Consider the following 25,414-nt stretch of genomic DNA (forward strand, 5'->3'; position numbering starts at 1 on the left):
ATACATCAGCCATTCCCCTGACTCTAATCAATATCTTCCCCTTCTCATCATGAACATAGATCTCTGGGTTTCAGACATTTGAAAACATTTTATGTCCTTGGAATGTGTGATGCACATTATTCACTATCTTCTGACATTAGAAATGTAACAATACATTGATTAACTGATCCAGAGATTTATATGTACAGTAGGCTAGTCCTAGTTTTTGCTTGTGTTCACAAACAATACAAAAAAAACATTGACTGTGGTTGCAATGATCAGCAGCCCATTAGGAACTATTTCTCAGGGAATAGGTTCAACATGAAGGAACATTTTAGAGTTTCTTTATTTACAGCGTTACCGCAAAAGTGTCAGAGCAAACAAGGGAGAAACTATTATAGCTAACATGTAAATGTGGAGAAAAGCACACATTAGTAATACAAGAATAGCAAAAACTTGTAGCAGCTTTTATAGCTTAGTGAACAGTCTGTATTGTCAGGGGCCGTGGTGGTTGTGATCTGAGTGCTGCAAGTCCAATATCACATAATAATATGTTGTATACTATTGATATCAAATAATTCAAATATAAGGCATGTATCCAACATAGGAGCGTTAAAAAGATGATGGGATCTACGTGTATGTTACTGGTATTATGATATAAAAACATTGATTACCTTGCAGACAGCACCACGTGACCGCGCAGACAAGTCGCGGGCTTAAGGTTGTTCCTCGTTGAAGAAATCGCGTGACGATTGTTGTTGTCTATTCGTAAACTGTCGAGTACGCGCAAGCACGGCGAGTTCGGGGCCGCGCAGCTCGCACCCTAAACCCATCAGGAGCGAGTCTCACGCTCGTGCCCGTACATAGATCAGGGACGCAGCGACAGCAGCTAAAGCTAAACGGGCAGCAGCTACCAGGCCCAAATTATTCACACCGTCGTTCATTTTGTTCAGGCGGACCTCCGACCGGCAGGGAATAGAAAACGTGCGAGATCATATGAGGTTGAAGGGGGGAAGAAAAGCTCAAGATGGTTCGGGAAACCAGACACCTTTGGGTGGGAAATTTACCCGAACATGTTCGAGAGGAGAAGATCGTGGAGCATTTTAAACGGTGGGTTACGCAAGCTGTGTTGGCCGAGCAGCGCGCGCTAGGTACTAACGTTAGCTCATCGCAAAGGGCAGCCTAATGCTAACACGGCTAACGTTAGCATTTTACAAGTTTTACAAGTCAGAGGGTTTCTGCCTTTGTTATGTTGCAGCACAGCAATGTTATTTTAACAAGGTGTTGGTTATGGTACTGCTTAAGTGGACATGTTTACGGTTTGTAGTATTTGGCTAACTTTTGCTAAAGGAGGCAAGTAGCTAGGTGTGCTAGCCACCGAGCTACCACCCAACCAACCATTTTGTGGGAAGTCGAGACGTTTTCATGATCAGTAAAAGCCAAACGTCAGCTAGCGTTAGCGGAGCAGCAGGTCAGATAGCATGACATGCCGTGTGTTATTTAGCAACGGGGACGTGTGCTTCACAGCGCTATTGCTCTGGTTAACAGTGTTGTTAGATACATATTAAATGTAGAGAAGATACAATCTGCAACCGATCACTGAGCTCACCGACCTGAACATCTAATGTTAGCTAGTTGTTGTGCTGCTTCACGTCGAAGTACTTGAACCCTGCTAACACACGTAGTGTTGTTTTCTAATTTTACCAATTTACAAGTAAAAGCAAACCAGGTGTTGCTCTCAAAATCAACGTTAGTACAATACAATATACAGGAAGCTAACAGGATACACTGTATGATCCCGTAGAAGTAAATACAAACCATGTAACTTTATTATTTGTTACATTTTGTGAATACCATTTGAATAACTTCTCATATAGCTCATCTGCAACACAATAAACACTACATCCAGTGAAAGTTAATGGTAGCTATTGCGGTACACAATAACAAGTGGTGTGCTGTTTTGATGAGATGCTTTTTATAGTTGTTGAACATTTGACATGTTTTAGTACCCGGAGGGATGTTTGATTAACGACAGAAACCTCCCAACATGACTTGTAACTGTCGCCGACACTGACAGTTTTATCTGTTCAGAGGCCTAAAAGGAAATGTTGGTGTTAATTTTCTTTAGTTCATATTTTGAGATGGATCATTGTTCTTGGCTACGCTGGCTCTAATCTTAGCTGGTCTATATGTAATTTCCTGTTTGTTTTTTATTGTCATTTCCTTTCAGGTATGGCCGTGTGGAAAGTGTTAAAGTTCTGCGGAAGCGAGGGTCAGAGGGCGGTGTTGCAGCCTTTGTGGATTTTGTGGATATTAAAAGTGCGCAGAAAGCTCACAATGCTGTCAACAAGATGGGAGACCGGGACCTTCGAACTGACTACAATGAACCGGGGTCAGTCCCTAGTGCTGTTCGAGGCCTTGAAGACAGCTCCCCCTCGAGCAGTCGAGACGTTACAGGATTCTCTAGGGCAACAGTTGGTCCAGTGTTTGGCCCACCTGTGTCCCTGCACACCAGAGAAGGACGTTATGAACGGAGAATAGATGGGTAAGTGGACACGGCCTCCCCTTAAATACCAGGGGAATCGAGGTATTGGATAGGTGTAAAACCTAAACACATAGTGGGGTTATTCATGAGGGATATATGCCTCAAGGGAGTTGCACAAAGGTAATTAGGGATCCACTTTTCATCCTAATTGACTCGCCTTTCCCATGGGATTTAAGTAAATTAACCACACATTATCATTTGGTAGTGTAACTTCTTATTCAAGGTCTGACATCTGGTTTGGATATTACATCTGTGAGGAATATCCTGGTGAGTTTTGGATTTATTACATTTTGTGGGAAACTACCTTGGGGCCCTATTGGATACTTTTAAACCTTTTCCTCCTAAATACGGGATATATCCTCGATTTTTACTTGGAATCGCTTGAAACTGGAAGTAAATCCCTATTATGAAGGATGTACTTTTCTTTGAAGAATTCGTGCAGGTAACATATCATTACGTGAAGGATCTCCTCGGGTTGTCGACATTTTCTTCCTCATGGCCACATCAGACGGATGGACTACTTTTTATGATTTTTTTGCATCTGTGGATACGGCCCACTCTGGATTTACGTTTTGAACAACCGGATAGAAGAACCTCCTATTTATTAAACATTACAGGAAAGACAGATGTAGTGCGTACATCCTAGGCTATCTCAGTCATTAAAGTTTCAGGTTAACTTTTTATATTAAATACATTTTCGTCTCAAATATGGAAGCTATACGAAGAAGACTTCGCAAGATCACAGAGGATCCAACCACCACTTTGTGGAGCTATTCTTGTTGTGGATTGATGGCCATGAAGACCTGTGAAGACTGCATAGTTGGATGTACCCTCCTGGATGTATGCAAAGCATTTGGGATGTACTGATGTGGACCCTAGTATGGATAGGTGTAGATGCCATTCGTTTGGATTACTCAAGTGTGGATGTAGCTGTGTAAGACCTCTTCCTCAGCTCAGTGGGGAGAAAAGCACTCGTGTAACAGAGAGTTGAAGATAACCTTTTCCAAGTTACTTACTAGATGAAGCCTTCAATTACATAAACCTGATAAGATCCTAGGATTGTGGAATAAAGACATGCCTATGAGCCCATCTGGTGTTTTCGTGCTGTGATATTAGTATATGTGAGTCTACAAGCTTGTTTGACTACTTGATATCAGCAGTGGAATACATTTTCCCCCCTTTTTCGCAAGTATCCTGACTTTTGGAGCATCCTCGCACTTCAAGACAAAATGTATCCAGTTGGATGTATTTTCCATCCTGGCAACAAGTTGCTGTGTAAACGAGCTGGATTTCACTGAAAGTTCATCATCTTAAAAAAAGAAAAAATAATCCATATTTATTTATTACAGTCTTATGTTCCTATTATTTTACCACATGTCCAGAAATCCATGAAGAATTCCATCTCTGTGATTGTTTTTTTCCTTTTTCCATCCAATGAAGAGAATAAAGTAGCTGTGGATTATACGTCATCAACCTACTGACCTGGTGCATCACACTATTTGAAGATAACGTGCAGTGCGAATCAAGAAACCCGTTTTTGCCCAATTAGATAAATAGATTTTTCCCCTTGGTTTTTTCATTCGGGGTCTCACTCTGATCCACCTAGATTTTATTTGGATTAGTTTCGGTAACTTCTTTTCCAAAAGGTTGGTATTGCTCTGCCCTCTGCATATTTCTTTCTCTAACATTCTTTAGTGCTTTGTCTAATATCAGGTTTTGCACTGCTTTTAGGGAAAGATTCATTTGATGCAAGAGAGGGAACAAATGTGTATTAGTGCATATACTGTTTACAATACATAAATGTAGAATTTGTCATTTCTTTATGAAAGTGCTGCTTTTTCCAGCATTACATAAATACTACAAAGTATTGTTTTCACATTACATACATCACTCTGAACTGCATGGCATTTTAGATTGCAATACTGCAGGTACATTCCAGTTGAATATTAGAGAAATGTTTGACTTTTATTCTTACCATCATTAACAGTCAGCCTCTTAAATCAGCTCCCCAGGAAACCCAGTGGAGTCAAAACTCTTCAAGGTTTTTGTTTCTGCAAATTAAAGTAAATGAAAAATACTTCTGGATCAAAAAGATTTCTGGATCATGTGTAGTTTTTCAAAAATTAAACATAAGTTTGTAGTGACAACGACTAGGGCAGCTTATTTTCATGTGACTGTTTATGAATTTAAAGTATTGAGAAAATTGTGCTTGACATAGTCCTGTTTCTGTCAGAAATGTTAATTTAGTTTTAGAATGAGCACAGTTAAGCTATAGGAACGGCGCCACACAAGTCAATCTCACTTTTGAAGCCAAATTACACAAATTTGCCTTAAGGGTCTTTACAATCTCTTAAGCATACAACACCCTCTATCTGTAGACCCTCGTCTATATTGGTGTTTGCAGAGAGTGCCAGCAGTTGATAGGTTGACCCCATTATGTCATGGCTTGAGGAGTCATTTTATTTGGCCTACTTGTATAGTTGTTAGACATTTTTCTACCAATTGTTTATCCTCCTATATTGCAGGAAAATGTGTTTTTTTACGAGTGAAAATATGAAACTTTTGTTGTAAAACATTTTGCTAAAAAGTGTGTATATAGATATATATATATCTATATATATATATATATATATATATAGATATATATATATATCTATATTTTTTTTTTTAAACAAACGGTTCCAATGAACTAGAACCCTATAGAAGAGATCGATGTTTGATTTTGATGTTAACACGTCAAAGATGACAGTCAGAATAATTAAGTTTGCCTATAGGCATAAATGTCAAACTGTTTGTCTAAAAAAAAAAACTGGCATTGCTATTCATAAGAATATTAATCTTACTTATCTGGCCTGCTCTCAGCTACATATTTTCTGTACCGACCATTTGGATTTTCACTTAAATGCCAAATCATTTTTCAGGAAATAGTTTTTTGCATTTCTTTTTTTTCCGAATCATAATAACTTTCTTTTCTTCTCTATCCTGTTCTTATTTTACAGTAGCTCAGAAACCCGCGAACGTGCATATGATCACAGCCCATATGGACACCATGAGCGCAGTGGCACTTTCGACAGACAGCGCCACTACAACGCTGATTATTACAGAGATCGTTCCATGTTTGCTGCTGCTGGCCCTGGAAGTAGTGCCATTGGGGGAAGCTTTGAGGCAGCAGACCCACATTTTGACTCTAGAATTCGAGACCCATTTACTCTTACTAATTCTTCACGGCGTGAACTATACAGAGATGAGAGAGGACGGCGGGTTGATAGAACCTACCATCACCGGAGGAGCCGATCATCTCATTCCTCACAGTCGAGGCACCCGTCTCCACAACGGACCGCGGGACAAACCCCTAAAACTCCTCATTCCCCTAAAAGAGCTCCTTTGTCCCCTGGGAGAGGTCCGCGATCTCGATCCCACAGCAGGTCGTCAAGCTCTGATTCTGTCAGCAGCACCAGCAGCACTGGCAGCGGCAGGTGTGGCATTTGTTTTGTTGAGATATTAATGCTTCACGTTTATGTTTGTCGACTTAATTATGTCACTGGCGAACCAACAACGGATATCAGAATATACTTTCTTGACTCGTGTGTAATCATTGTTCTTTTTTTATTTATTTCTCGGGGCAACAGTGACTCAAACAGCAGCTCAAGTGATGGATCACGGGCACGCTCTGTTCAGTCGTCAGCTACTCACGCCCCTACTCAGTCTTCTATGGGGCTCGACTCGGATGAGCCACGCAGAAGCTTTGGGATTAAAGTGCAAAACCTACCAGTACGCTCCACAGGTAGGTTTCTACATTCCAGCAACTCAGTCTTCCAATCACCAAATGTTCTTTTAATACTGACTCAGAAGTATCTGTAAATTGTAAAATAGGCTAGACAGAACCACGTTATCCATAAATGTGTACATTCTTTATTATTGTGCACAGCACTACGTTTGTTGCTGTACAACACATGTTGTTTTGATGAAGTTAATTTGGGTTATGGAGCTACATTTCCATAAAAGCATTTGTTGGAGGATGGAGATTCCTCATGTTGTATTCTAATGGAGACTTAATACATCAATATTATCCAATCATGTACTGTTTATTTGTATACAGTTTTGTATTACTATATTTACAGTTTGAAACACTTAATTGCAGGCTAAGAGCTGTTAAACTTTGTTGTGCCTGACAAATATTTTTATGAAATAAAGTAAATGCAACATTAGAGACATATTTCCCCTGCTTAAGGTGGGCGATAAATTGATATACTTTATGTATTGCAGCTATGAGTAACTTCTATGCCAACAAGAAGTACAAATATGAATTATCAAGTAATTTGGTGCATTTTAGCAAATCGTATGCAGGTCACTGAATTTAAAGCAAAGGTTTCAGGTCAACAATCTTATATTCTGTAGTTTTACATTGTAAATATTTCAGTGATATTTTGTTCATGAATGTATACCTTTTTAAAACCAATGTAGTTTGTAAACTTAAACAAGATGCAGTTGTGTAATATGTTTTTTCTTCCTCTGCAGACACAAGTTTAAAAGATGGACTTTTCCATGAATTCAAGAAACATGGGAAAGTGACATCAGTGCAGATACATGGAGCGTCAGAAGACCGCTATGGTTTGGTGTTTTTTCGACAGCAGGAGGATCAAGAGAAAGCCCTCACTGTTTCCAAAGGAAAGCTGTTCTTTGGCATGCTTATTGAAGTCATAGCCTGGAATGGTCCTGGTAAGTGATGACAAATATACAAAGTAATACATAAGTAAAAAGTAAATCAATGATTTAATACACTTTATCTAATCTACTTGACATTTAGCAGCATGTCAGTGATATTAATCCTAAACCGATTATTTTCACCAGAAACAGAGAGTGAAAACGAGTTCAGGCCCTTGGATGGTCGGATAGATGAGTTTCACCCAAAGGCCACAAGGACACTGTTTATAGGCAACCTTGAGAAGACTACTAGTTATCAACAACTCCTTGACATTTTTCAACGCTTTGGAGAAATTGTGGTATGCTACCATTTACTTTTGTTACTGTGCAAAGTTACAATTAACATTTGATGTGTCTCTAATTTATTTATCTTTAATCCTCAAGGACATTGACATCAAGAAAGTAAATGGTGTTCCCCAGTATGCCTTTGTGCAATACTCTGATATTGCCAGTGTCTGCAAGGCCATTAAGAAGATGGATGGAGAGTATCTGGGGAGCAACAGACTAAAGGTAGTGTTTTTACAAAAAACAACAGTAACATTTTGCTCTATTTAGGATTTCTAGCTAACATACTTTTTGTATCTAATATGTGTGTTTCTCTCTTATTATTGAAGCTTGGGTTTGGGAAGAGTATGCCTACAACGTGTGTCTGGCTAGATGGTTTGGCAACCAGCGTTACAGAGCAGTACCTCACACGGCATTTCTGCCGCTATGGACATGTTGTAAAGGTAAGGTGTTATATTTTCCCTTGTTTAAGCTATTTGTTTTATTGTTGTAGTTTTCACAACTCTTAATGTATCTTTTCTGTTTTTTTAGGTTGTGTTTGATAGATTAAAGGGATGGCCCTCATCTTGTACAACAACACAGATTTCGCTCAGGCAGCTGTAAGGGAGACCAAAGGCTGGAAGATTGGGGGCAATAAAATAAAGGTAAATAATAACTATTATAGGGTTAATTATTTAAACATATTAATCAAACATTTATACATTTGTGCTAACAACTTTTGTGTATCTATTAAAGGTGGATTTTGCAAGTCAAGAGAGTCAGATGGCCTTCTACCGAACTATGCAGACATCTGGTCAAGACATTAGAGACTTCTACGAAATTCCTACTGAACGACGGTAAATAGCTTGTATTTTTTTTATTGCATGCACAATTTAAGTTTTTTCTTTAAGGCGAGACACGGCAGGCAAAAACATCGTTTTTCAAGTACTGGTCAATTTTGAGATTTTGTGCTATTTTGATTCTATAACATGAAAGGAAGGAAAACGTACAAAATACACATTTATGTGTTTATTTTACTATAGTTTGTCTATTTGCGTCTGTAGATTTCTCCTAAAATCACCAAAAGTTAGCATTCTAACGTAACATAAAGTACTGCGACCGCTGTGTGCACCATGTCAACAGAGGTATCGCTGGAAAGCTGTGTCTCTCCTGCACAATCTCATCGGATCCAAATATGGTCATTTCCTTTGTATCAGCAACCAATCGTGAAAGCACAAAGGGGTCTTAAACCAAGAAACGAAATCTCATTGGCTGGTGTCAATTTCTGACAACGTGATTCGTTCAGATGCGTCACGTGGTGTGCTAAAACACTTCCTGGTTAGCTTTCCGCTAGAAATTGAAATCTCAAAATGGCAAAAGAACGGTGAAAAAAACGTTCAGAGAAGACGACAACAATTGTCACTTGCACGAAGCAAGGTTATACAAAAAACAAATGACCCCGAACATGAAATACCTTCACGGAGTGCGCCGATGCGCAAGCTTTCATCCAAAGAACAGGAGGGTTTAGCTAGCGCCTCACTGCAATCTTTAAAGGTCGTTTTCTCAAAATGAGTTTTTTCTCCTACTCTTGAGTTCGAAATTTCAACTTCAGTAGCACGGACATACACCAAACCTTCCAGTTATATTCCTATCAATATTATGAAGGCTTTTACAGAAGGGTTTGTTCATATATCATTCATAGCCTGAATTATACAACATTGTATACCTAAAAACATGGCGAAAATTGATATTTTAGGGCTGTTGACAGTATTTTCTGATTTATGGAGTGATAAAAAGAGATATCCAAAATCCCTTCTGTAAAAGCCTTAGATACTAATATGACTACAACATGAAACAAGAATTTTGAACCTGGCTTTATCCAAAGTTCAGATTTCGATTCCTGAAATGTGTTAAAATATGTGCATATTTAATGAGATAATGGATAATTTGCATATTTAAACATGCTATTTCAGAAAACTTGTAATACAAAAGACAATTGCATTTTTGTAAGTAATTCACTGGCGAAATTTCTGGCTGATACCTTTAAGTTAAAAAAATTACCCTATTCACCTGGGGTGTCTCGCCTTAAATTCAGCAAATGGAATTGCTTTTCTTTCAAATTATCTTAACCCTGATTTAAATATGTCTGATGTTGGGTGTACTCATAATCACAGTTCTATAGCAAAAATATTTAAGCACTTTTAAGTCTTAAAAGTGAACATGTTTGAGATGATACATTATTTAGGACCATGGCATTAATAATTTTTCTCTTGCTATTGTTTATTTTTCATCCACAGAGAGGAACGGAGACCTCCATACCATGAATTTACAGCAGAAAGGGCTTACTTTGAGAATATACGGACACCTGGCATCTATCCTGAAGAAGCTCGAAGAGACTACGCTGCTCGCAGCAGGGAACGTTTTCCTGAACTGGAACACTTTCAGGGGGAACACTTTGACCCACGTTTTCATGAAGACCCAAGAGACTTCCGGGACTTCAGAGACCCCTTTGAGCAAGACATTCGAAAATACACATATATTCAAAGAGAGCGAGAAAGAGAGCGAGAGCGGTTTGAGGCTGATCGTAGCAGGTGGAGCCCTTCCCATCCAAGGCGACCTATTACTCCTACAGTATCACCATCACCCTCTGAGCGAGCTCCCAGAGACTCAGAAAGACGCGTTTACAGTCAATCTTCAGAGAGAAGTGGTAGTGTGAGCTCAATGTCACCACCACACTTTGATAAATCTGAAAAGGCCCTGCTTGAACATGCTTCCAAGAGTGACAAGAGTGACAAAAGCAGCCAACCAGAGCTTGTGGCAAGTGCAGAGAAAACTAAACGTACAAAACGAAAAGAGAAAGGGGACAAAGACAAAGCTGAGAAGGTTAAATCCAGGAAAACTAAGGGGCAATCCCCATCCAACCTACTACCGGAAACAGAGCTTGAGACTGGTTTTGATGGAGCGTCTGGAAGAGGAAGGGGATCAGACCAGGATGCTCATGAGAGGAATAAATGCAAGGGGGAAGCTGAACCCTTACCTGGCAATCAGTTGTCAACTGCTCTTGACTCTGTAAAAAGTGAAAGATCTGAAAATAGTAAAGGTGAGAACTCAGACTTGGATGGAAAAAATCGACTCAAGAAACATCTAAAGCCTGATATTGGAAATGATGGGAAAGATGTATCCGTTGACTCGGATCGCCTTGAGGCAAGAAAAAGGCGCTTTGCTGATTCAGGTGGCAGGACCATTCGTCAGAAAAGAAGCAGGCATGAAGAGGAGGATGCCATTCCATCTTCAGATTTTGGTGGTGCTGGTGCTCTTATGAAAGAGATTGACACTGACAAAAACAAAGAATCACAACGGAGAGATTCAAGACTCAAAAGTGATAAAAGTAGCACTCAGAAAGATGGTCAAGAGGACCTTAGAGGACAAAGGGAGAAGTCTGAGTCTCTGGACCCACGACATCCAGGGCACATATCATCTAGAAGGTTTTCACACGAGGGGATTACAGATCAAAGCAGTATAAGAGAACACGAACACCATGCTGCTTTCACATGTGTTGCTCAGAATGCTGACGCTGAGAAAAGTGTTAAGAACAAGGAAGACCATGTTGACATTGACCTCTCTCAGAGTTATCGCAAGCAAATGGAGCAAAACAGGCGACTGCACCAGCAGCAACAGCAGCGTGAATCTGACAAGTCTGACAAACCAGGAAGTCCTCAAGAAGCAGAGGACTTGGAACATCGCAGTCTTGTGCATGAAGTTGGCAAACCACCTGAAGATGTAACGGATACTTTTCCATCTCACAAATTAAAGAAAATAGACCTTTTAGAGACTGACTCTGGAATTAAGAGGGAGCGTGTCTACAGGAGAATTAGACAAAAAAGTGAAGATCGTGACTGGAACAACATCTCTCCTCCAGGACATCAGCACTTCTCTCACCATGCAGATGAAGAGTTTTCGGACCCTTCTCAGAAAGAGTTGAGTAGAAATGAGGAAAAACTTCACCCAGATCTGGAGCTGTTGGTCAAAAGGACACATAGCACACAGGTAAACAAGCCAAACACTCCTTTACTTAGTGTGGAAGAAGAGCAACAGAAGAGATGGGAGAGCAGAGTTAAACAAGACTTGTTACCTGACCTAAACTTTTCTAGAGGTCTTGGTAAAAATATTCACAATCGCAAGCGTTTGGAATATGGTATGTGGCATGACCTTGAGCCTGGGGAAGTTCGATCTGACTCTGAAGAGGACAGAGAAGCCAAACCCCACTCTCCAGTGCCCTCCACATCAGTGCCTTTTTCTGAAAGGCCAAGGGTTGATCGATTTTCAGACCCCAAGCTAGCAAGTCTTGAAAGGAACAAATTCTACTCCTTTGCTCTTGATCAAACCATCACACCAGATACAAAGGCTCTGCTCGAACGTGCAAAATCTCTCTCCTCTTCAAGAGAAGATAACTGGTCCTTTTTGGATTATGATTCTCACTTTGCAGGTTTGCGCAACAGAAAGGATACTGAGAAGGTGGAATCAGCACCACGTCCTACACCCTCCTGGTACATGAAAAAGAAAAAGATTCGCAGTGGATCTGAAGACAAACTTGATGAGCGCAAGGAGGAGCCCAAGCCGGAAGAACAGGAACGTAGGGAGCTTTTTGCCTCCCGCTTTCTTCACAGCCCCGTGTTTGAGCTGGACACTAGGCGACTTCAACACTTGGAACGCAAACATGAAGAACCTGAGCATGTAAACCTGCAACCTGGACAGCAAGGTGATGGTGAACTTGAAACTGGGCCAGTTGTCCTTTTCCATAGTCGTTTTTTGGAACTTACACGACTTCAACAACAGAAGAATAAACCCCATCCGTTACCAGAGGCAAAAGAAGTCTCAATAATCACTAGTGAGAAAGTGGAAAAAACACCTGTTCAAGAGCAACAAGCAGTGCGGTCTCCTGAAACAACAGAATCCATCATGGAGCCAGAAATCAAACCAATCAGTCCTGCTGAAGAGACCATTCCTGAACCCCGACTCACACTTACTTCTGTCACCCAATCTGTGGTCAAGGACCTTCCTCCACCGGAAGAGACATTTGTTGCATTAAATCCAACCCCCGTTCCATATACCCCCGTGTCTGTCATAAAGGAAGAGATGAAAGTAGAGATCAAAGAGATTGAACCTATTGTACCTATGCACCATCAATTAACTGAGGTCTTATCTGATGCTGAACCTGCACCAGTTGCAGCACCTGAACCCATTTACTCAATGGATACATGTAAAGCTTCTCAATCTGTAGAGAAATGTGATAATATCAGTGATTTAAAACCTCTCTGTATAGAAAAACCAAGCCGTCAGGATTCTAATGATGAGCTTGTTAGCATTTCAGAAGCAGAGCTAGATCCTCAGACAACACAACCAGAAGTGCCAGAAGCAACTAGTCCCATTCCACATAGTCTTGTAGAGGAAGAGAAGGAGACCAATGCTATTTGGAAAACAGAAGCAGAGCCTGAGGGAGAGGAGGAAAATCCTCAAGTTATTAAACTGCAGATGCCCATTGATGAGACAAACGACGAGCCCGTTTCACCTCAGAAGGAGCATAAAACAAAAGAAATGAAAAATAAAAAGCTCAAACACTCCCCTGCTCAAGTGGCTCCAGTTCCTGTGGTATCTAACTCTGGTCTGGAGAAACCATTAACACGCAAGAGTGAGCGCATTGACAAAGAGAAGCTAAAACGAGGATCATCCCCAAGGGCTGAATCAAAGTCAACAGGCAAGTCTCCGATTCACGGATCAGAATCCGATATGTCCGAGCCTGGCATATCGGCAGGCAGAGCAAGACGAAGAAATGTTAAATCTGTGTATGCCACTCCAGTTGAAGATGATGGGCCAGTTCGTCCTGGAAAGGAAATTCCAGACTCGCCACGCTCTGCCAGAAAGCGAGGTTCAGACAAAGATGCAACACAACAACAAAATATGGAACAGGATCCACCTGCTCCAGCCCCTACGAAACGGGGCCGTCCGCCCAAGAATCGCAAGCAAGTGGACGAGAGTTCAGCATGTAAAGTAGAAAAATCTAAATTGGACAATAAAGACACGGATTCAAATGAATCGGAAGGTGGGGAACGAATACCAAGAGTGTCAAAAGGTAAAACCTCTCCTCATGGCACCAAGGATTCATGGAATCCAATGTCGACAGTTCAAGCATCTGGATTACCACGGAAAGTGAGGAAAAGTGACGCGACTGAAGATGATCAGGAAATGGATTTCACAGATGAATATTCCTTGGCTTTGCAAGATTCATCAAGTTCATTTAAAGAAGATCCACCCATTCAAGTTGAAAAGAAAGAGGAGAAAGACAAACAAGGGATAGAATTAGGCAGAGATAAAGATGATTTTCTTGATGAGGCTTCTGAAGGTAAATCAAATGGGAAAGAGTCAGATTCCCCAGTTTTAGAAGAGAAATCTGTTTCAGAGAAAATTGTTAGAGGAAAAACCAAGTTGATGAGAACTCCCAAGTCTCCTGTTCTCAAGAACCTCAAAATCAGACTAAATGTCACGGAGGTCAAGGATCTTCTTCAGTTAGGGGATGATGAACTTGGGAGTCAAGAGGATTCTTCAAAAAAGCTCAGACCAGGTGACCACAGTGATCCTGTTTCAAAATGTACTAGTGCCGACCAAGAGGGCCCTAACGATGAGGAAAAGGACATTTCCGCTGAGGAAAAACAAGAGCTCCTTGAATCACCAAAACATGTCATTTCACAGGAGCTGGAATTGGAGCAAGCTGTTGAGAACATTGCTAAACTTACAGATCCAACTTTTCCAACCGAACCACCAACACCACCTATTCCACCTACAGAAGTCAAAATTGAGCCAGAGGAAGAAAAACCTTATCCTGCTAGTGAGACAGAACTTATGGCTGCTATTGATTCGATAACTGCAGAGGATGGAAGTGTTATCTCATCCCAAGCACCTCCTCCAAGTGCTGATGTTGTTTCAGAACCTGAGATACAAAACGTGATGCCCTCTGCCAAGGACGATGAACCTGCAACAACAAATACACCTGCCATTAAGGAGGAGCCTGTCTTTCCTACAACACCGAAAAAGGGTCCCAAGGGAAGACCTAAAACACCTAAACGTTATAAAGGACAAAAGCAAGTAAGAAGAGATTTTAAGGAAGGCCCTTCAATAAGTGAGGAGTTGACAACTCCTTTAGCAGAAAGCCCACCATCCAGTGTAAAGACTGTTCTTACATCAACTCCATCAGCAGCAACCACAACGGTTATCACTCCTACTACTTGGAAGCCAGAACCTGAGCCAGAGCCTTTGGCAGTCAAAGCCACAGATGTAAACAAAGATATAGAGGCACCTTCTGAAGAACAGATTCAACATCTCAAATCTGTTAACCCCCAATCGAAGAGTCCAATACTTCCAAAGCCCCAACAGTTGCCAGCCGAGTGCACCACCCCTTCCCTGTCTCCACTAGCTAACAGGCCACATATACGACCCATTCAAACAAATAGAATTCCTGTTTCTCCACCAGATTGGCGCCACCAATCTAAAGATACAGTCTCCGTCTCGCCCTTCATGCCGTTATCATCAAAGGAAAACCAGTCTTTACCCTCAGACTCTGACAACATGATTATTGATCATGGCACAAGTGATTTGAGACAGATTCTTATGAAACACAAAAATCTTTCATTGCCAGGCAGTAGTTCTATTCCTTGTAATCTACCCACTCTGCGAGACCAGAATCCTTCTGAGAGTAATACTCCATCAGCTGTTGTGCCAAATAAGTCACCACTACCTAGCAGTTTAATGGTAGCTCATCCAGCGCCCCCTATAGTTCGACCTCCAGCCTTACTACCATCTCCTGAGTCGAAGTCTGTGATCTCTGTTATTGCATCCACTGCAACCTCTGTTATCAGTCGCGTCTGCAACCCTCCTGAGTCCGATGACAAAGTTAACATAAACATTGGAAATCCCTGTGTGGATATGACTTTACCCAAGCCAACTTATAGGCCTAACAAGGACGATTCTGGATCATACCACGGGCCTGTGGCGGATGAGGTGGGAAGTGCCACACGATTCATTGTCGAGAGCCCCACTCTTGGTGCAGGATCTTGCCCAGGTCTAAGAGTTAATACATCTGAAGGAGTGGTAGTTTTGAGCCACTCGGGCAAGAAAATAGAGGGACCACAGAGGATAAGTGCAAAAATAAGTCAGATCCCACAAGCAACAGCAGGTGACATGGAATCTCAGCAGTTGGTATCCATGCCCCAGATAAAACAAGAAATGTATGGTCATTCTCATCTAGGACTTCAAAAGGGGCCTTCATCGCAGACAGATCATGGGCATCCTGGTAAAATGCAGTCGACTTCTATTAAACAAGAAAGCACGGGTTTGGAAAAGATGGAATCTTCTTACCAACCTGGACCTCAAGGAGTAGTGAAGCGTCTCCCACAAGGTAACCAACAAGTAATGAGTTACCATCAAGAATACATGCCAATAAAACATCAGAAGAAAATGGACAGTGCTGATCCTCACAGTACGGATGGAGCCAAACCATCTTGGACCTCTGCTATAAGTCCTGCAATAAGCCCCCATTTGCCCTCTCCGCCTGGTAACCATGTAGGCTTTGTTACTGCGGCTGGTGACAGAGCTCCCTCTCATATCAGTGGAGTCAAACAAGAACCACGATCCCCTCGAAAGTCAGGTCATCCCCACTCTCCGTTTACTAAAGTGTCCTCACCCATTGGCTCCTCCTCACCCAAGGGCATACCAGGGATGTTATCCACTGGCCTTCCTGCCATGCAACAGTTTATCTCGGGTGTACATCATCAAGAGCAGTCGGTTATCATGCAACCTCACAGTGTGCAAGGAGGCTTGGGACGGATGTCTCCTCACCGTGTTGCCCAGTCAATTCCAGTGGGGCATCTTGTCCAAGGAGATGTTCGGGTTAATACTCCACCTCTCTCTGTGATGAGCTATGGGATGCATAGTGAGCCTCTTGCCTCTCCTTGGTCTGGATCCATGCAGCCACGGCCAACGTCACCACAGACTGTTGGCAGAGACAAGGTTCTCAAGGTAAATCCAGCTTCGTTGAGGGGTCATGAGGGGGAACAAGAAGAAGCCAGGCGCTTCCACCAGGCTCAAGCAAGACAGTCTGCTGCACAATTAAAACCAGAGACTATGCAGTCAGATCCTCGTGGGCGTAGTGTCCAGTTAGAAACGTACATGGCACAACGAGATATGCGAGTGCTCTTGCACCAACAGGGAGAGCGTTTGGCCACAGATCCTCATTCTGGACACATTCAAGAGATTCTTCCCCCCTCCTCGGCGCCCTCCAATCTGTCCTTATCCTTGTCTCCAAGAGCACATGTTTTGTCTAAAGGTGTGTCTGAGAAAGATATAACAAAGCAATTAGAGGCAAAGAGGCCACACTCTCCTCTTCCTAAAGATGGATTGATGGGGATCAGACAATCTGGGCAAGCAATGGCATCTCCCCAGAGAGCTCAGCTAATGCCACCAGGACCTAGTGGCTCATTCCCCGAGTACTCGGGGATGTACTCAAACCGAGGAGGCATCCAATCTCAAATACCAGAGACGTCACCTGTTGGACTTAACCAGCCACCTCTGAATGTCACACCAACCATGGTGAGTTCACTGCAATAAACTATCCAGTAGGTTAACCTAGTTAAATGTCATTGCAAATTTCCCCTCTGTGGGACTAATAAAGGTATTCTGATGGAGTCCACATTCCTGCAATAAATCTTACGATCTTGAAATGTTCCGTTTTTTTTTTTAAACTTTTTTTTTTTTTTAAAAAGCTGTTGATTTAACTTTATGGTCATTTTGAAAGCTGTTGTATGTGGCGGTAAGCGGGACTGGCAATATAACACTGGCCAACTGAGTAAATATGCAAGATCGGGGTGTCTTCATGTTTCAGAAACTACTTTTCATGACACATAACACTATTGTCTGTAATCTATAGGGTGCAGACCTCCAGACGAAACCAGATGGCAAGATGACGCAGCCTGTTAATATGTTACAGTTGCTCACGGTAAGACAAAACGTATCAGTTTGAATTGTGTTCATGGTTGTTAGGCTGAACAAGAAGCGGCTTTGTCTGACATGTCTCTGTTTTGTCTCACATTTAAACAGAAATACCCTATTGTTTGGCAAGGCCTGCTGGCACTGAAAAACGACACAGCTGCAGTCCAGTTGCATTTTGTCTGTGGCAACAAAGCTTTGGCTCATCGGTCACTGCCCCTACAAGAAGGAGGCGCATTGCTTAGGATTGTCCAGAGAATGAGACTAGAGGCTTCACAATTGGAGAGTGTAGCCCGAAGAATGACGGTACGTGTCTTTTTGTTTTAGTCATACTATGGGTGTGCGGATTAAAGCATACAGGGACCCTAACCCTTAAACAATAAAAAAAAAAGTGTTTAAGGTTAACAGCTTACTCAGTTGCCTGTTCTCACTGACGACTCAAAGTTACTTACTACTAACGCTGAGATTGAATCCCATAACATTTACTAATTTACTGTCATGACACCGAATACTACTTCCTTAACAGATGTTGACATGTTATTTTCCTTTTGAATCCAATAAATGCATCTATTTAAATAAATCCTTATCATATGTTACTTCACATGGCCTGTGAAAAGAGATGGAATCATGTTTAAGGTCAATTACCCATCTTCATTTTGTTATAACTGATAAAACACCGTCACAGCTAAAACCTAAAACACACTGACATACATGTCAGTTCATATCCGAAACCCTAACTCCCTACGAGAAAGTTCTGTTTCCTTTGCTGAACAACATTTACATGTTTATTTGTACAGGGGGACAGCGACTTCTGTCTCCTCCTTGCACTGCCATGCGGGCGAGACCAAGACGACGTCCTGAACCAAACTCAAGCTCTTAAGGCTGCGTTCATCAACTACCTGCAGGCAAAGTTGGCTGCTGGTATCATCAATATCCCCAACCCAGGCTCCAATCAGGTGAGACATGAAGGATTGTTTCACGGCGTCTTGTGTTTTAACATGTTTTTTTTATGGAAGGTTAATCATTATTTGATAAAAGGATTTAGTCCTAGTACTTGGGGAAAAAACAAGTTATTAGTTTAGTCACATTTGAGTCATTTATATCTTTTATAGTTTTAGTCGGTATGATTTGTCAGCTGTATATTTTATTGAGCCTTACTCATGTATCAAATGTATTTATATTAGCATTTCAATCTATTCTAGGAAAACCAAATATTTTAGTTCTAAGGATCAGGATCTGGGACAAAGTCAGAGAGCAAACTGAACTGTGTGTTTGAAAGTTAAAGAGAGAAAATTACTATGGGATTACGTTTTATTTGTTTAACTATCTTTTTTTTCTTTACTTAAATGAACTCTGGTGTGACCTCTAAAGTCTCCTTTCAAGATATTGTCTGTTTTCTGTGCGGACTGTATTTTATTATTTCTCTGTCATTGCACAAACACTGAGCATGTTCAGAAGTACAACCCTGCTTTATGAAACGCCTTTCCGTAAATACCTATTTGTAATAGACGTTTCTTTTTTCAGCCTGCCTATGTGCTGCAGATTTTCCCACCATGTGAATTCTCCGAGAGCCACCTGTCGCAGCTCGCCCCCGACCTTCTCAACAGGATCTCCAGCATCTCACCACACCTCATGATTGTCATCACCTCTGTGTAACCTTCACTGCTGGGAGCCGTACCATCAACGGATGTTCTTGCTGATGAGCCTCAGGAAACCAGAGGAATATGAGACTTTGTTTTTGCCCGGACACAATGGGAATGTATAGGATAAACCCTATCGACGCTTTTTTTTTTCCTTTTGTCACTCCTGTCTGGTATTTTTTTGTCCTTCTCAAAAGAACTCAGGGATGGACCGAACCAGAATCAGTCTTATTTGACCATTTCTCTGCTGTATTTCTATTTATTGGAGTTTTATTTTAATGTTCGGAGATGCTCTGAAAAAGAATCAGGATGTTTGATGAACATTGAGTGACTATCTGGGTGGCCTTTTTTTCTTTACTCTGTCTTTTATTGATTGTCATTAATTTCTTCACAAGTGTGGATCATAGAGGCTGTTGCTCCGCGATGGCAAAAGAGACATTTCAAAAAAGTAATTTTAAATAATTGTGTACAGACTTCCTCGCCCGGCTTTCTTTGAGAGGAACTATTGATTTATGGAGACCCTGTAGGACCACGTTCGTTTAACAGCTCCTCTAATTCAACCAGCTCATTTTTCTCACCATCGTCGCAGTTTCACTTCTGGCGCCGGCCTTTGCATCGAACAAGCTACCTTATCATTTGGGAGTTTTTGAATACAGGACTTTGTAAATATTTTAAATATTTAAACTTTGACAATGGAACTTGGACAACTTAACAGAGACTTGAAACTCTGGGACAAACCTGAAAGCAAAGTGTGGAAATGTAGATGGATATCCTTGATTTTTGGGTGTAAATACTTGTAACACAAGAAGGTTGGCAAACTCTCCTGTAGAGTCTGCTGATGGCACTTCATATTTTGTAACTCAAATAAAACAAACTCCAAAAAACTTGAAAAATTAAGATGTAATCCTTTATTTTTTTACATCATGTTTGTCATTTTGCAATTTCACTCCTTACTCAAGATGTTATTTAAAAACTAGTTTACAAATGTCATCCAATACAACAAAGGTTTGAGTAGGGGTTGTGAATAGTTTGCTAATTTCAATTGTAAAATGCACTTTTAAATGAATTGGGGATCGACGAGCACTAACAGCAAATGAACATGAATTCTGTGTAGGTGAACAATTCTCACATTTTTTATTTTGCATATCATTTTGATACTAAAGTGGTAATAAAAGTGTGCCTCAATTTCATATAAATTGTTTACAAATGAAAAATGTATTTATATTGCTTATTTAATGTTCTGGATCTGTAGCTTATCTTATAAAACCTTGACCTTTTAGATGGGTTTTCACATTTAAGTGTGTGTCGGACAATGTTAAAGGAGTACTGTACATTTACCCCAAGCAGGAGTTCACTAAGTTCTTATACACTACTTTATGATTGTCTTAGTGTTTCAAATCTACACGTGACCCCAAAAGTGCCACACGCTGTTCTTCATACTGGGAAATGTTCCTCTTCATGATGTCCATGCAGGGTCCCAGCAAACGCTCAAAAGCCTGGATGTCAATTACTGAAAGAAATAGAAAGTCAATTAAATGAATGTCGTCATATTGCAGGCTCCTTGTCTTACGCATGGATACATGTAGTTTCAAAAAAGGAGTGAACCTGTCTAAAAGGAGTTGGATTCAACACATTTCTTCATGGATAACTTTCGCTTTAAAGAAGTGTTTGTTTGCAGTCGAGTGCCATTTTTCTTTACGATGAAGACTGCCATTATTGGAGTCCATTACAAGCTCAGCAGATGGAGTGTGTTTCAATTAAATATCAATATGATGTCAAACTAGAGGTTAAAAGGAAAACAAATTGTATAATTAGACATTTAAATCAAGAGGCTCAGTGGATATAATAGATTTAATAACAGTAGGGATGCAGATACATTGTATTGATATGTTCAGTGTCTTCCACAGCAAACTACAGCTTCAGTCTTTGCCTACTGCTTAATGGAAAGGGACTCAGATCTGAACTCCAGTGGGGTGAGATATAGATGCCAGGTCTCTTGGCCCAAAATAACTCTGGTTTATAAATGAGTGACTGCGTTCGCTTTTGTCTCCCACCTTCTCAAACATCACATTGAAAGACTTTGCAGGCCTTACTCCCTTAAAGTCATGCACATATCGTGGCATACTTTGAGAAATGTTTCAATGTTAACACATAGTAAAAAAAAAAAACAGCAGGCTTTAAAGAAGCTCATATTGAACAATTAGGAGAGAAAGACTTAAATGTGAGAGCACTCCACAACTATGCTGCTGTGTTACAGTAAAAGCAAACCATATTTTGTGTAGATAGAGCATATAAACAGACATATTTACAAGTTGAAAAGCGAAGTAAGAAAACTTACATTTCTTTGATGATGCCTATTCATGACCATTTCTAAACTTCATTTTGTTCATCAAATTCACAAACTTTCAAGGACTTGTGGAAACAATCCCTCCTACACTTTCCAGCCACTCTCTTTTACTAAAAATAAATGTGCAGAGGCCTAAAATGAATGACTCCCTACACAAAGAGGGATAAACACTCGGGTCTTACCTAAACATTTGGTTTCTCCCACAGCGTAAACTGACGCTGCGCGGGGTTTGTTGGTGACCAGTGCCAACTCCCCAAAGTACTGTCCTTTAGAGCAGCGCGCCACCTCCACCTCTGTGTTATCCGGCTGGCCCGCCTTTGTCTGTAACACAAACAGCAGCCTGTGAGTCAATCAGTACATTAACATCACAGAAAAAAAAGATTCCATATATAATAGTTAATGGCAAAAACCAGCAATCAAATTCATAGATAAAAGAGGTAGATTAACTCATTTATTGTTCAGACTCACTTTGCTTTTTATCATTATCTTCACCTCTCCTGATTCCACAATGTAGAAACAGTCAGCCTCGTCCCCCTGCAGGAAGAAAACGGCACATTTATAGAATAGAATTAGATAGAATTGGAGGGATGAAACCCTCTTTAATGGTCACACATGCAGAGCACACAGCACACACAGTGAAATGTGTTCTCTGCTTTTAACCAATCCTAGTACCAGGAGTCTAGTACTAGGAGCAGTGGGCAGCTATTGCACAGCGCCCGGGGAGCAATGGGAGTGAGGGGGGAAGGGGGATGTCCGGTGCCTTGCTCAAGGGCACCACGGCAGGGCAGGAGGTGAACTGGGACCTCTCCAAGTAGAAGTCCACACTCCATATTTAGGTCTGGTCGGGGGCTTGAACCGGCGACCCTACAGCTCACGGTTCAAGCCCCTACTGACTGAGCCACTGCCGGAATTTAGTATTCAGTCCAACACAAAGACCGACAAAGATAGAGTGACAAATGTCCTAACACTTTACCTGCATTAATACGCACTCTCCATCTTTGAACACTCGCACCCCCAAAACATCCACAATCTGCATCCTCTCAGCGAGCTTGTGGAGGTAAAATAAATCATGATGTCACAACAAATGAATCGCTGACCAACCTGAATCGCAAGATGATGATGATTTTGCTTGTAAAGAGTTTGTGTTTTTTTTACAAACCTCAAGAGACTTGAGAAGAGGAACGCACTCGATGAAGGCCTCGTACACCCTCCTCTTCTTCGCATTATTTCTGAGAATCAGCCTATGAAATGTGGCTCGATCCTGAAATTGCACACAAAAAGATAAAACGTTGTGTTTCATTTTAGCGTTTGCTTTGATTGGAGGCTACATTTGAATTGTTTTTGGACTCACCAGGCCCCACAGGGCTCCTTCCTGAGTTGCAGTGATGGTGGCAGCTCGCGGCGTGTTGTACATGAGAGCCAGCTCACCAAAACTGCCCTTATTGTCATACTTTCCAACACAAATGCTCACTCTGTCCTTCTGCACGAAAATATCATACACACCCCTGGAGAGGATAAGACACACAGAAGTCAGTAGTCATTATAAAGGTGACCAAAGTTTAACATTGTAAAGACACTTTGAAATCTGTCGCTCACTTCTCTATGACATAGAAGTTGTCTCCATCGTCTCCCTGGTCTATGATGTGATCCTGAGGTTTGACCAACACCTCGAACATGCCGTCCAAAACCTCAGAGAACTGCTCCTGCAGGACATCAATCAGGAATGTGTATGGATTAATGAGGAGGAGGAAGAGGAAGAGGAAGAGGAAGAGGAAGAGGAAGAAGAAGACGACACTCAGGTGATAAAACATGACTAAAGTAGAAGCTTAAAAAATGAAATGGGGTCTCACGTTTTGTGCTCTTACAGTAACATCAGGTGTGTGTGTGTGTGTGTGTGTGTGTGTGTGTGTGTGTCTGTATAAAACCTGAATTTAATTAAAAAACTAAACACAAACCAGCCATCATCACAGTGTTGTACCTGCTCCAGGGTTTTGAACAGTAAGATGTCTCTGCAGGCGTCCTGGAGTCTGTGCCGCTGCTCGTCTGTTTTGGGATGCACGACCCGTGGCTCAGCATCATCGTCCTCATCGTCGTCAGGGTTGTACGCTTCTGCACAGACTGCAGCAGGACCAACAAACAACACACTGTCAATCATTCATAACCCTGGCAACCTGATTTAATATTCGTCACAAGTATTGTAACAGTTACTGACCTGAAACTCTGCGGTTGTATTTAGCGGTGGTGGACTCTGCCGAGAGGAAGACAGAGGCGGATGAATCACACTAGATTTGAGTGACCAAAATGTTACAAAATGTCATAGAATATTGAATACAAATGTCATTGTTTAGCATGTGATACAAGGTCATGAAAAAGGCACAGAAAAGTAATTTAAAATATAGTATAATAGCCTATGTCATTACAAGCTTGTAAAAAAACAAAAAAACATAGTCTTGTATGTTACAACATTTGAAAAGCATTGAAAAGTCATGGGACATCTAAAGTCATTAAAAAGTTTCAATAGAGCAACGTCATAGTTGAAGTGACCCGAGTGTTCGGATCGATACCACATGAGTGAAAATGCCCTGAGCAGTCTGCTTTGATTCATGGCCCGCTGACCGTGTCACTCCACTATCACTGTGTGTTCTCTATAGTCGGCACGTTTTAATTGTGTTGTACTACATAGTGCATGTGTAGTAGGCTATTATCCTTCATGAACATATCTGTATAATTTAAATGTGTTTATAGCAATCTTCTTTGTTTGATCTCGTATCATTTTTAATTGCATGGCATTTTTTAGCCGCTGTGACAATATCTATGTACGGGATATTAGAGCTCATTTTTGGATTACTTGAGGTAATGATTGTTATTTTTGCATAATCATATCTGCTCGTGTAGGGGGAGCAAACCTTTTTTAGCCAGTTTTTTTGAACACATGTATGTAAGCCTTACTGTGAACTTGTAGGTCAAAACTTTGCATCAATGAAACTTTAAAAAAAGATTGCACATTTCCGACACTGGACCATTTCTCCATGTCCTTTGTGTCATTTTGACAATATGAAGATTTTGAGGTTAAAGACAACACATTTTAGAGTTACATTTTCCATTTGAAAAACATGAAGTAGAAATTAAATACTTACTTACAGGCTCTTTCTCCTCTTCATCCTCCTTTTTGGGCTTATTGGACTTTGTTTCAAAGGTCACTCCTTTCAGTGAAGATCTGTTGCTACGTTTCTTGTTTTTTAGGTCGTTTTTCTGACCCTCTAGAATTTGTGTAAAATGCTGCACGGCAAATTCCACCAAATTTGCCGGCCTGCGTCGAAGCACCTCCACGGTGTAGCCCTGCAGCAGCTCCTTCAGGCCAGACGGTATCTCCGTGTTACTCATCGCACAGGGTCAAAGGTCACCCGCTGGACTCTGATAGTTCACAATCAACCCCAAAATATCAAATTGTCGGATTAGAAAAATGTCATCTAAGCATCAGCTTGTCCCAGAGATTTGAGAGACATATTGGAGCATCATGCAGGGGCAGACTGACCCTCCTCCTCCTCCTCCTCCTCCTCCTCCTCCTCCTCCTCTCGGCCCACTCTCTAACATTTCAGCAGCTTATTGATTTCTTTATTTAGCACGGCCTGTCGGAAAGTATTGACCAGGACATCAGATGTAATTAAAGTCCGATGGATTAGCACCCACAACGTGATGATTTGGCAAAGAAACAACAGAGAGGGAGAGAGGCCATTTTAACCGTTTACACTGGAAGCCAGGCTGGAACAGACAACATGGCATAGATACATTTATATAAAGTTCAAGTGGTTTAAAAAAAATCACAATTGGAACATTAATTTCTGCATATAGAAAAAGCAAATACTTGTAATTATCATATTTTATTAGATCTTGCTATAC

General features: G+C 41.1%; 2 protein-coding genes across 2 annotated transcripts; one reads left to right on the forward strand and one right to left on the reverse strand.

The window, feature by feature from the left end:
• The first annotated feature begins 1,006 nt into the window (after nucleotides 1-1,006).
• si:ch1073-335m2.2 (msx2-interacting protein) lies at nucleotides 1,007-20,064 on the forward strand. The gene is given in 16 exon segments (XM_034223872.1): nucleotides 1,007-1,089; nucleotides 2,210-2,524; nucleotides 5,524-6,000; nucleotides 6,154-6,308; nucleotides 7,043-7,243; nucleotides 7,376-7,527; nucleotides 7,613-7,738; nucleotides 7,843-7,956; nucleotides 8,045-8,057; nucleotides 8,060-8,157; nucleotides 8,249-8,349; nucleotides 9,790-17,131; nucleotides 17,469-17,537; nucleotides 17,639-17,833; nucleotides 18,325-18,483; nucleotides 19,052-20,064. Coding segments are annotated over 16 exon segments (9,732 nt in total). The 3' UTR covers nucleotides 19,184-20,064.
• Nucleotides 20,057-25,373, reverse strand: prkar2ab (protein kinase, cAMP-dependent, regulatory, type II, alpha, B). Its single transcript, XM_034223873.1, has 10 exons — nucleotides 24,652-25,373; nucleotides 23,727-23,762; nucleotides 23,493-23,632; nucleotides 23,111-23,217; nucleotides 22,866-23,019; nucleotides 22,674-22,775; nucleotides 22,488-22,562; nucleotides 21,983-22,048; nucleotides 21,697-21,835; nucleotides 20,057-20,677 (listed from the first exon to the last, which is right to left on the reverse strand). Exons 1-10 carry the CDS (start codon nucleotides 24,896-24,898, stop codon nucleotides 20,553-20,555), a joined length of 1,191 nt encoding a protein of 396 aa, XP_034079764.1. The 5' UTR covers nucleotides 24,899-25,373; the 3' UTR covers nucleotides 20,057-20,552.
• Nucleotides 25,374-25,414: the final 41 nt, after the last annotated feature.

This window comes from Gymnodraco acuticeps, unplaced genomic scaffold (assembly GCF_902827175.1).
Source record: "Gymnodraco acuticeps unplaced genomic scaffold, fGymAcu1.1, whole genome shotgun sequence".
NCBI lineage: Eukaryota > Metazoa > Chordata > Actinopteri > Perciformes > Bathydraconidae > Gymnodraco > Gymnodraco acuticeps.